At 39.5% G+C, this 12,073-nt stretch overlaps 1 protein-coding gene across 1 annotated transcript in view; it reads left to right on the top strand.

The window, feature by feature from the left end:
• The first annotated feature begins 3,718 nt into the window (after window positions 1-3,718).
• GDPD4 (glycerophosphodiester phosphodiesterase domain containing 4) overlaps window positions 3,719-12,073 on the top strand; it is a 100,137-nt gene continuing 91,782 nt past the window's right edge. Inside the window, exons 1-6 of the mRNA XM_046638233.1 lie at window positions 3,719-3,762; window positions 4,368-4,461; window positions 6,853-6,915; window positions 10,455-10,553; window positions 10,625-10,718; window positions 11,532-11,609. Coding sequence (XP_046494189.1) covers window positions 3,719-3,762; window positions 4,368-4,461; window positions 6,853-6,915; window positions 10,455-10,553; window positions 10,625-10,718; window positions 11,532-11,609 — 472 coding nt within the window. The remainder of the gene's footprint in view (window positions 3,763-4,367; window positions 4,462-6,852; window positions 6,916-10,454; window positions 10,554-10,624; window positions 10,719-11,531; window positions 11,610-12,073) is intronic.

Here is a 12,073-nt window from a genome sequence, read left to right as displayed (position 1 = left end):
TGATAGCTGTTTTGAATTCTTTGTCATTTAGATTACATATTTCTGCATCCTCAGCACTGATTTCTGGGTACTTGTCATTTCTCTCTGGTCTAGAGATCTAATATAGTGTTTGATATTGCTAGAGGGAGTGGCTTGGTTCTTTTGCAGCCTGGCGTTATTTGGTCACAGATACTGCCTATCACCACTGGGTGGGGGTCAAGAGCCACGTATCCTGAGCCCTCTGCCTTCAGCCAAAATCTCAGGGGCTGGAGCCACGCTGAGCGGGTGGAGGGAGGCGCACTTTCTCTTGTGTACTCTTGGGGTTTTCTCCCTCTGCTCTCCTGGGGTGTTGGCTTGATAAGGTCGTCTTCCACGAAAGCTTTCACCCTGGTAGAGGGCTTCCCTTTAGGCTGCAAGGGCCCTAGGGAGTCTTTGAAGTTCCCACAATGGAACATCCCCTCCCCCGTTCCTTCCCTCTAGGAGGCCTCCTGCAGTCGTGGATTGCAGTCTTTAGGGGAGGGAGCGAAGATTTCTCTTACCCCGTTCCACCTCCGAGGGGGGCTCCAGCCTCTCCGTCCTCCGTTGTATGGCTGCATGGATCTCTCTGATGTTTTTTGTGTTGAGTTTGGATGTCCTCTGTTGGAGTGTGGATTTTTTTTTTGTTGTATATGGGTGGGGGAAGATTTATGACAGACCTCACTCCACTGTGATGCTGATGTCACTCCAATCTTCCTCTTTTTGCTTGAGAAAGTTGTCACTGAGCTAACATCTGTGCCAATCTTCGTCTATTTTGTGTGTGAGACACTGCCTCAGATGGCTTGATGAGCGGCTTAAGTCTGTGCCCAGGATCTGAACCTGCAAACCCTGGGCCACAGAAGCAGAGCACATGAACTTAACCACTATGCCACTAGGCTGGCCCTTACCACCTCTACTTTTGAGACTTCAGTTTTATGTATATGAGACCTTTTTTCTTTATTCCTTTTTGTCTGTTTTTTTCTCAGGTGTCTGTTTCATTCTTAATTTTTTCTGGCCTATCTTTTATTTAACAAATTCTTTTCAGCTCTCTCTTACCTGCTTTTAAATCCATTCAGTGAGTTCTTAATTTTTGTTGCTATAGTTTCTTTTCTAGAATTCTTAATTGGTCCTCTTTTTAGTAGTTCTTTACTGAAATTTTTAATTTTTTCTTAGTCTAAACCTTTTAAGGATAGTTATTTAGAAGTCTGTATCTGATACCTCTATTATCTAGATTTGCCGAAAATCTTTTTATGTTGTGCATTGTTTCTTTTGACGTTCACTAATGTGGTCTCCTTTCCTAATGTGCCTGATTGTTTTTGCTTGAGCGCCAGACATTGTATATAAAAAGTTGTATATGTAGGGGCTGGCCCCGTGGCCAAGCGGTTAAGTTCGTGCGCTCCGCTGCAGGCGGCCCAGTGTTTCGTTGGTTCGAATCCTGGGCGCAGACATGACACTGCTCATCAAACCACGCTGAGGCAGCGTCCCACATGCCACAACTAGATGGACACACAACGAAGAATATACAACTATGTACCAGGGGGCTTTGGGGAGAAAAAGGAAAAAATCTTAAAAAAAAAGTTGTATATGTAATTTGAAACCTTGAATTACATTATGTCCTGTTAGAGAGTTACTCTGACAGGTAACTAGGGGTATTAGCAAATCCTATTTGCTTTAATCCAATTTCACACATTTGGATGGTTCAAAGCTAGGATTCAGTCCCCAAAAAGCTGTCTATTTCCAGTTTGTGCTTATTCTTAGAATGTAGCACTGGAAGGTCTCAAATCAAAGTATATAATAGTGTTTACAAGATTACCTTTCTCCCCTTTTGTCCTCCTAGTCCTGCAAGATACAGGAAGCCTTCCTGTCTGTATCTCAGCCACCTCTTCTAGAGAAAAATTACCCCAAATGCTAAGTTATGTCTCTGTGTTTCCTCTCTTATTTGGATCTTTGTTCTGTAGTTCTTCCCTGTCTGTTGGCTCTCTGATGCCTTCATTTAGATTTTTAAAAACATATTGTCCAGCTTTTCTAGTTCCTTTTAGCTAGAGAGAGGTAGAGTAGAATTTTTGTTGGGGTAACTGTCACTTCTCTTTTGTCCCTTGCTGTGTGTGTTGTGGGGTTAGACTTGTCTCCCCATTTCTTGCTATGTGAAGTTCCCAATGCTTCACCACAATGTGTCTTTTTTTCTGCAGAGTTACTGTCAGCTGACAATTGGTGGTGCTGATATAAAGCATTGTAGTATGTAGGGTATGTATTGGCAGAAGATGCAAGAAAGCTGCATCTTGCAGCTATGGGAAAACAAGGAAGGGTTCCTGGAAGATTTCTTTAAACATTAGTACAGAGAATGTGCATTTAGATAAGGAGACTGCATTGACTAGGCTGCCCCAAGAAGGCTGTCTCTGTTGCATGAGAAGGGCTTCATCCAAAAGTGGGGTATGATTATGCTGCTAGAGGGATGTAAAACAGTGGCCCAAAGCAGAGAGAAAACTGCTGGAAAATACTAAGTCAGAAGAAGCCCCAATTGGACAATCCGTATAGAGAGAGCCTACAGTACAGTCATCAGCATCTGTATGTTCCCAGTTTAAAGAAGTAATGGCCAAGATTTCCTTTTTCAGTTCCCACTGGTGTGTAGTCAGTAACTTAAACTCATTTTCATTCTTCTCACTCCCTTTTGTTACCATCACCATCACGAGAGTGAGTACAAATGAATGTGATAGGAAGAAGAGGAAGAGGGAGAGAGAAAAAGAGCAAAAAAATCACAGTTCACTTGCCTGCAGTTCACAGCAGGTGGGTGGCAACTTCACCTGAGTGTTGAACTGAACTAAACTGATAATGATATTTATATGTGATTGAATATACAAAAGACGATGTAGGTTGAAAGGGAATGAAAAAAAATCTGATGTGGCCAGAGAAATGATTAGAAAAGATAGAGGCATCATTAAATGGCAAACCGTAACTTTTCTTTCTCACTTGGAAAGCAAAGTCAGTATCACCACTGTTAAGCTGTTTGATTAGCTCTTTGGCTGTATCTAGACTGCTATTAAGTCCACCTTTCATGTTTTTCTTTTCAAGATCTCTTTTTGATTGATCACTGTACTTGGGTTTAAACATCCTGTTCTTGTTATGTGGCTGTGAGTCCTTCCTTTATTTTTCTGAAGACCTTAAATATATTTATTTTGTCATTCTTTTCTGATTGTTCTATTATTTATATTTTCTTGGGTACAATTTATTCTATTTGTTGGCTTTATTGGGTTCATTTGTTGACATTCCTTACATGTTTTCTTATTCCTGGTTGTGAGTTTATCATATACAGAGTACTTTTCCCAGTGTCTCGATCTGGGATTGCTCTCACTAGGATGGCTACTTCCCTTTCTTTGTGGTGTGTCTTATGGCGCCTGACCAAAGAGAATTTCCTTTCTTATTTTTAATGTGGTTATCTATTCACTAATCTATATTTTCCATTGTTAAAATATAATTTCTCCAGATTTTATATGGAGAGGAGGTAATTTCTCTTATCTTGAAATGAAGAGTCTAAATTCTTTGATATATAATACCTAGAGCAAGTATAACACTATTTCTCTTAGCAAATCATTAAGATTTGCTACTCTCTCATAAACTCTTTAGGCACATATCAGCATTGTTTTTAAAGGACCCAAATCTCTTACACAGAATAGAGCAATTAATATGGTGGCTGTGATGGTGGTTATGTAAGAAAAAATACACGCACATGGACAAGAAACCTGCAAAAGTGGAAAGTATTTTATTAAGGTGGTAAACTTATGGATGACTTTTTTCTCTTTTGGCATTCCAGAATTTCAGTATTATTATATTGTTTTTTAAAGAGGACATAATTTTTGATTATATATTGTAAATAACTTTAAAAAACATATGGCTGAGGCCAGCCTGGTGGCATAGTGGTTAAGTTTGCACACTCCACTTCAGCAGCCTGGGATTTGCAGGTTTGGATCCTGGGCACAGATCTATGCACCACTCATCAACCCATGCTATGGCAGCATCCCATATACAAAGTAGAGGAAGAGTGCCACAGATGTTAGCTCAGCAACAATCTTCCTCAAGCAAAAAGAGGAAGATTGGCAACAGATGTTAGCACAGGGCCAATCTTCCTCACCCCCCACCCCCCCAAAAAATCACACAACTTATGCAGACCCATGTTAGAGTACCCAATTGCCTAGGACAGAGTTAAAACTCCTCAGCTAGATATCCCCAAAGCTTTTCACAGTTATGTTACCAAATTGCCTCTCTTCTTATCTACCTCCATTTTCTTATTCCTATTCTAGTCCAGTCTTGTCCCCCATCCTTGACATAGGTGCTGCTAATTTCTGCTATATTTTAAAGATTGAAACACATTTTTGCAGGGTTGTTTTTCTAGGTACAGGAAACTGGTTCTACTGTTCCATTCTTTTACTGAGTTTCTTTGGGATCCTGACTGCCTACTCTACATTGCTGTTGGTGAGTAATGTTTCCCATTTCTCCCACCCGCTTCCTGAGTAGCCTCATGAGGTGCTCCAGTCGTGGGATGGGACCTAATTGGTGCTGGGAGCCTCCAGAACCTAAGATCACTCTTGTTTTACCAGAGTTGGGGTTTACATCAGCTGCTTGAATTTTAGGCATGATGGATAGATGGAGGGAAAAAAGTCTTGTGCTGTTAAAGGATGTGTCTTACCACTTTGACCCTTTGCATGAGTGGCAGAACCTCCTTTTTCTATTCCCATGTTTCATAGCCTATTTTATGGTTCATTCAGTATTGTCATTTTAGACACTCACGGCTTCACACTAGCAGTACTTATACACATTGAACTACCTCATTTGATATCCCACCTCCTGAGAATCAGTCTTTCTGGGCCTTACAAGTTAGCTGGTTTTTTAAACCTGTTCTGATGTGCAAGTGCTAGTCCCCTAGTCTAGGTGCAAAGTACATTTTAGCAGAAGTCTTTTGGCAATAGTGACTCTACCTCTATTTCCTAATAATGTCATGTAGTGTGAGAAATTCGGGCCAGGCAAGAGAAAAGTCTGTGGAAGTGGAAAGCTTATGGGAGGATAACTTTCAGGTCAGTGGAGTTTTTATATGTATCTTTCTCTGATTTCAAAATTCCTTGTCCCCACTGATTTCTTGTCTGATACAGAAGAACCCAACTCCTAAATCAGTTGCCATTTGCATTAATTTTTCTTTCAATAAAATTTATTAATCATTATATGAATAATAAATATTGAGTATACAGAGATCAACAAAACACTTGCAGTTTCTGTTTTCATGCAGAGCTCATCAAAGAGATAGGTATGAGCTATAAAGTTACAATAGTCCCTTAATTCAATGAGTTTACAATCTAGTAGGGTGACTAAGTCATAGACAAAAATAATTAACACACGTAGAGCATTATAATTGTCATTAGAGAGGCCTAAATAAAGTTCTGCAAGGGTTCTGAGAAGGAAGAGGTGATTTCCAGCCAAGAAGATTAGGTAAGGCTTCTTGAAAGAAGTGGCATTGGAGTGGGATCTTGAAGGGATGTTGGATTTGGACATGTGTATATGAGGATAGGGAAGAACATTCCAGGCTGTGGGAACATCATAACAAAGTTGGCAAGTTAGAAAAATATGGGGTGTAACTAGATAAGAAAGAAGGGTCAGTTCTGTTAGCATGTAGGGCATAATGAAGTATTAATGGGGACATGGCTAAAAAGATAGGCTTGTGGCAGATTTTGGAAGGCCTGGAAAGTAAGGCTAAGACATTTGGTATAAATCAGATTTCTTTTTTAGGAAAATCATCCTAGAAGTTGTAGTATGGAAGGTGCCTTTAGGTAGAGAGACCACTTAAACTTTTCCTTTTAATGGGGAAAATGTAGATGAAGGATATGCTCTGGGCCAGACTCTGCCCACTGAATTATAGTGCTTTCATACATAATAAATATGAAATGGTTTAATTAGCTTCTAAGGTGGGAATGAGTTCTAGTGTCCAATAAGGCAATGTATTTTAATAAACTTTCTACTTTACCATACCTCTTTTTGGATTCATTCAATGACAACAACAGTGAACAAAGAGAGAGACCTAGGTTCTATTTCCAGCTCTATCTTTAGGTTACTTTGTAGCCTTGGTCAAGTCATATAACTTCTGAGCCTTAGTTTCTTTTCTTTCAAGTGAGAATAATAAAAATATTTAATAAAATGGTATTTTATAGGGCTGAGTAAAGAACAAATGAAATCATACACATAAAACTATTTTGATAAAAAGGTAAGTGTCTTATACATTCAAACTCTCAGTAACAATCTAAGCATCTGAGGACTCCAGTTTTCAGTTTCCAACTCCACACTGATTTGGTGACTGACTGGATTTAGATTCCTATCTAACTGATATTTATTGACTGAATACCAGTGTTAATGATGGTGAATAACAGTTGTAACAACAGCACTGGTTCCTCAAGAAAGAGCTTTTAAATGACCATTGGAAGGGCTGGCCCCAGACCTCTGTTCTCTCACAAGCGGATCTAAGTAATACCAGGAATGAGATCCATCACAAGGAAAAGAAATTGGTAGGAACTCAGGTAGGGTATCAGTGTGGTGATTGTTATGAAATCCCAGAGAAGGTAATAATTAGCTCTTCCTGAGCGTGCTGGTGAAAGTTACAATAGGAGGAATTTAAACTGGCTTTGAAGGGTAAGTGTCATGGAGAGGGAGAGCTTTTCAGGCAGAGGAACAGCATGACAAACACCCAGAGGCTGAATAGTGCAGGTATAGCAAGAAGTGAATGTAGTGCTAGACTGTGAAAGGAATTTTGAGATACAGAACAGTGCTCTGGGCAGCAACTTGGTAATTTCAAAATAACGTCCTTTTTCTTTGCTTTTTCAGATACTTGGATTTTTGTTGATTTGGGATGGGAGGCATGATCTACAGCTGCACTGGTTTCATAAGGTAGGACATCTGAATCTTCTTAGGAGACCTTATACCAGGACTAAATGTGCCTATTTGGCACTCAGTGTTAAGTACATAGTTGCCCTTTCTTTCATTGTTCCCCTTAGAAAGAAGAGATCTACTTATATTGTTTTAACTGAAATCATTAAATTTCTAATAGATTTAACTGATTTACTGAAGGAGCTAAACCCAAACTTTATTTTTTGTAACCACTCCTTGTTAAACTCACTCCGTGACTCTGTTCTTCCTATCCCAATAAAATCTTAGGCAAGTCCCCTTACTTTCCCAGTCCTTTATAGGCACAAGAACATTCTCATTTCAGTCATTAAAGATTTCAGTTCATTGTAATAACCCAAACTCCAGTTTTATAAGACTTTTCCCCTCCTCTGTTTGGGCGTGAAATCCTGCGGTGGTGGAGAGAGCACGATGGTCCTTTACCTCTCTTCCACGGGAGGAGGGCCCAGGGGAAAGGAGATCGGATGAAAGAAGACAGTCCCTCAAGGAAAGGCAGAAGGGTCATTTGGGGTTGATTTCATCAGCACCAGGTAAATGCTCAGTTGTTGGCTCCTTACCCCATGGGCTTTTTCTATGTGTATTTTCAGAGACCCTTCTGCTGAGAACCTTGACTGCAACTCTTGGTGGAGTCAATGCCTGTCTTCCTATGCTCCCTGAAATTTCTCTGTTGAGGTCCTTTTGATCTTCCCTTAGTTTGGAACCCTCTAAAATGGCACCTGCATTGTTTCTCTTAAAGGATCCATATCTAGTCCCCAGAAAGCAGGCATCTGTGGACATACAGCTCATTTCCAACATATCCTCCCTCATTTTGTTCTGCTATGGGTTTGAGCAGCTCCAGCCACAGCCTCTTGCTTTTTTACAGACTTTTTTCAGGCATTGTTTTGATACCATTCCTTGTGTTTTCTCAAATTCAGAAACATGTCAAACTCTCTGAGAGGTCCCCTTAAATTTTCTCTTACTCAAATGAGAAGTATGAAGTGGAAATATAAATTTAAGAGTTATTAGAACATATGGAAATTAAGTCATAAGATTTTATAGGGAAAAAATGTAGATTAGAAGTGAACAAATAGGCCTTATTGAGATCACCACCTGTTTTGGAGTTGAGACACCGTGATCAGTTAGTCACTACCAAGAATCCCTTTGGGTTAAACCATTCCGATTACCATTCCAGGCTTGTGTCTATTATAGAAACTGTGCTTAGCTTGCCTTTGGCAGTTGGTGCTGGTACTTAGCCTTTGCCACAGCAGGACCTGATCATTCCCTTTGAAATCTGGAAGCCAGTTTCAATGGCAGCATCTCTCACCTTTATTCAGGCATGGAGGATAGCCACTACAATGCTTTTCAAGGATTCTGACACTTTCCTAACTAGAGTGTTTTTCTGTGTCCTCCCATAGAACATGATAGGGAGTAAGTTAGCTGATCACAGGTAATAGCATTCCAGCAACCTTTTCTCAATGAATCTTTGGATTCTTTCTTCAGTATTATACCAAGAAATTGCTGGCATCTCAATTTCATTAAGCATGGGCCACTATTGAGCCAAACAAACAATTAGAACCACTTAAAGATTGCATAATATCTGGATTCTGGTATATTGAATTCAGAATCTCTGGCAAGTGCACTTGTGTCAATAAATTTAGCCTGATCTAAAATTATTTTCTTTTCTCTTTGTCTGGCACCCTTAGGATTCATTCTCACACATATTCTACAGGGTTTTTGTCAATATAAGTTAACAAGCCTTTATCTCTTGAGGCATTCTGGGATCTAATTCCAGCGATGAGTCTGTAGGTAATGAGAAATGATGGAGGTGGAATATGAGAAGAGTTGGCATCCCCTTGGAAGGAAACTACCTTGGTTGAGCCTTCAAACCATGAAGGACTAGGCTTATCAGACTTGAAAAGAGAGACTGCTTCTATTGGCAAGGGAGATTCTGTGGGGCTTGGAGTTTCAGTTTTAGTGTACTCAGTAAACCCAGAAGGAGAGGGTTAGCAGCAGCCCATAACCCATTCCCCTTCTAGCTCGGGGTGCTCAGAAAGGAATGAATGACCTTAATCAAAACTTCTTGTAAACATGCTAATAACCCAACCTCCTGGTAAACGCACTAAAGATATTTATTAGCCAAAAATTAATGGAGAATCCTTATCTATGAAAATTTCTATCAGGCTATAACCTGGTATATTTGGGTTGCTTATTGTGAATAAACGTGAAATTTATAGATTTGTAGGGTGGGAGACATGGCTGCCTGGAGTTGTATAATTAATGGGATATAAGATAAGGATGCTCCATAACCAAAAAAAGCTCCTTCTGTGAAGCAATGTTTTGACATATTTTGCGCAAAACACACCGCACATTTTAAGTCCAAGACCAAAGTGTATTGTAATATAGGAGAGGAAAGATCTTTTTATGAGTAGCTGCATTTGACAGGATCAGATTTCACCAAAGGAAAATGTTTTATCTGTAACTAATTGCCTGTATCCTTTAAATCATTAGTAAAGTTTGGTGTTGGGTAAGATCACAGAATTGCATGAGATTCATATGAGTCTGATTTGACCATTAAACCTTTATGTTGTGATATATTTGGTTTGCTAATAGGTTTTAATATTTTTGCATTTATGTACATAGGAGAGATTGGCCTACACCTTTTCTTTCTTGTAATGCCTTTGTTGAATTTGGGTATCAATGTTTTATGGGCTTCATAAGATAAGTTCCATCTTTTTTCTATTCTCTGGAAGAGTTTGTTAAAGATTGGAAGTATTTCTTTCTCGAATGTTTGGTAAAATTAACCGTTGAAGCCAGTAAGGCCTGAATTATTTTGTGAGAAGATTTAATTATGGATTCAGTTACTTTAATAGATCCAGAAATTAGAGAAAGGAGAGAACTAAGCACTCTTTAGAGGACAACACAGATGTAGAAAAACTATACATTCAAAGGGGAAGAGATTAAAGATATGTCTTCTTGGTCTCAGTGTTCTTTCTCTATGAAATAGTGTTCTGGCAGGCAGATTTTTTCATCTGTTCAACAATGTTTATTGGATGCTTACTGTGTGTCAGACATTCTGTGAGGCAGTGAGGATATAATCATAAACAAATATTGTCCTTGACCTCATGAAGCTTATAGTCTGTTGGGGAAAACATACATTGAAAAGGAAATTGCAAAATATTAATTACTTGTGATTGCATTGAGTCATGTAAACAAGTGGTAAATATTTGTAATGGCCATTGTTAAAACTGAGTGAGAGACCCTAAGCAATATTGAGTCCCCAGGTGAGGTTAGAGATGATAAATTAGTAAAGGCATCAGACCACATAGCTGTGTAATTTTTTTCTAGCCATGCTATACAACAAAGACTTGGAAGCAAAGAAGGTGAATAATTGGATCCATCCAATATTGGGCATTTGTAAGATGGTTAGATTAAAAGGATGAGGAAATGAGGTCCTTGACATTGTGGGGACACAAGTACAATTCTCAAGGACAGTTCTGATCCAAGCCTAGTGCCTGGAAGTAAGGGGATTCTTTCTGTTTCCCTAGATCCTGACTCTGCTAGTGATTTTGCTATCCTCGTTTTTTATGTGGATTTTAAGCGTTTACTGGAAAGACAGGTGGTTGACAGCTGGGCTTTCACTGAAGGTAAGCGTCATCCTGTAGGTCTGGCCCTGTCTGTCCAGATGTGTTCAGCCTGACTTTTGGCTTCCTCCCAGGTCTTTGCTCCCTACATACACCTGAGCAGCATACCTGTGATGGTTCTCATTTCCTGGCCTGTGGCCTTCTACTTAATCCATTTGGAAAGAGAAGGTATGTCACGTGGGTGGAACCTTGCCTGATCGTTTTAACTCTGACTTTAGCTTGCATAGTCTGCTCAACAAAACACAAAATTGGTAGATAGTCACCACTGTGCCTATTTGAAATTCATTTAGCTTGTTACTCAGGCATGCTTCTTGTGGTCAAACTCACAACCCTACGTGGCCTGTCACAGCATTTCCCTGACCAAACAGGTCTTCTAAAGAGGGATTCTCCTTCTAGAAAAATAAGAATTTTCTGTATTTTGTTACACATTGACTATCTGGGAATGGACTTGGGGGGTGAGTAGTAGAGGCCATTTTAATTTTATTTAACCAGAGTGATGGTACAAGTCACAGTTCTTTTAGTTTGTATTTATATATTATTAGTTTTAACTAATGAACTTATACTAGGTCCAGATAATCCTGGTTACGTCCTAGTAACCCAAAGCAGGCCCCTGCAGAAATGTCTACCTCTGAGGCTAGTTTCCTCTCCATTCTTTCCTCTAATATCATGGAAACAAAAGAGAATCAGAGCTATACACTAAATTGTTTTGAGAATGGAGTTATTTCTCAGCACCCTTATTGTGAAACCGGTAGGATCTTGTTTTCTCTGTGTGTCTCTTTTTACTATTGGTTAAACAAGGAGTGTTTGCTTCCTGACTTGTGCAAGGATTCAGGCAAGAGAAAGACTGGATTGGTCGTGTTGCTATTGTGTTTGTACATGTGTGTATATGCATGTGGAGGATGAATTTTAGGAAGTGTCTCTGGGCAAGAGCTTAAAGGGGACAATAATGAGCTCTTTTCTTTTTCATTTATTAAATTTTAGCTAGAATCAGAAAATACAAGATGACAAGTCGTGAGAGAAGAAGAGTCAAGAGATGTGATAGACTCACAAAATTGAGAGGTTAGAGCTGGAGATCTATATTTGAAAGTGACTGAAGCCTGGGTGGAAACTTAAAAATGTGCAAATGGGTAAAATCCTTAGAGGTCTAAAATAGTAAGTGTTAAGGAATGGCCAGTGATAACAGGTATTGTGGACAGGCTGTGTGTTTGTGTGTGTGTGTGTGTGTAACAGAGAGAGAGAGAGACGCAAATACCTAATAGTTATTCAATACCTATTATAAGTCAACACTGTCTTATCACCTCTATGAGGTGGATCTTAGCAGCAAGATGGCCGCATTTTTCAGAGAAGAAAATGAAGACCCAGAGAGGTTAAGCAGCACAGTCTTAGTCTCACAATTAGCAAGTGGTAGAGTTTGGCTTTGAATTCAGATTTCTGTCAACCAGTAACCCTTCTACTATACTGTACTGCCGTAAATATAGGGGCGTTTTAGGCTGATCTTTACAGGCTTATCTTTCCAGGCTTTC

This window comes from Equus quagga, chromosome 14 (genome assembly GCF_021613505.1).
Source record: "Equus quagga isolate Etosha38 chromosome 14, UCLA_HA_Equagga_1.0, whole genome shotgun sequence".
Taxonomy (NCBI): Eukaryota; Metazoa; Chordata; class Mammalia; order Perissodactyla; family Equidae; genus Equus; species Equus quagga.
Note: the sequence above shows the minus strand (reverse complement) of the source record. Positions and strands in the feature narration are given on the sequence as shown.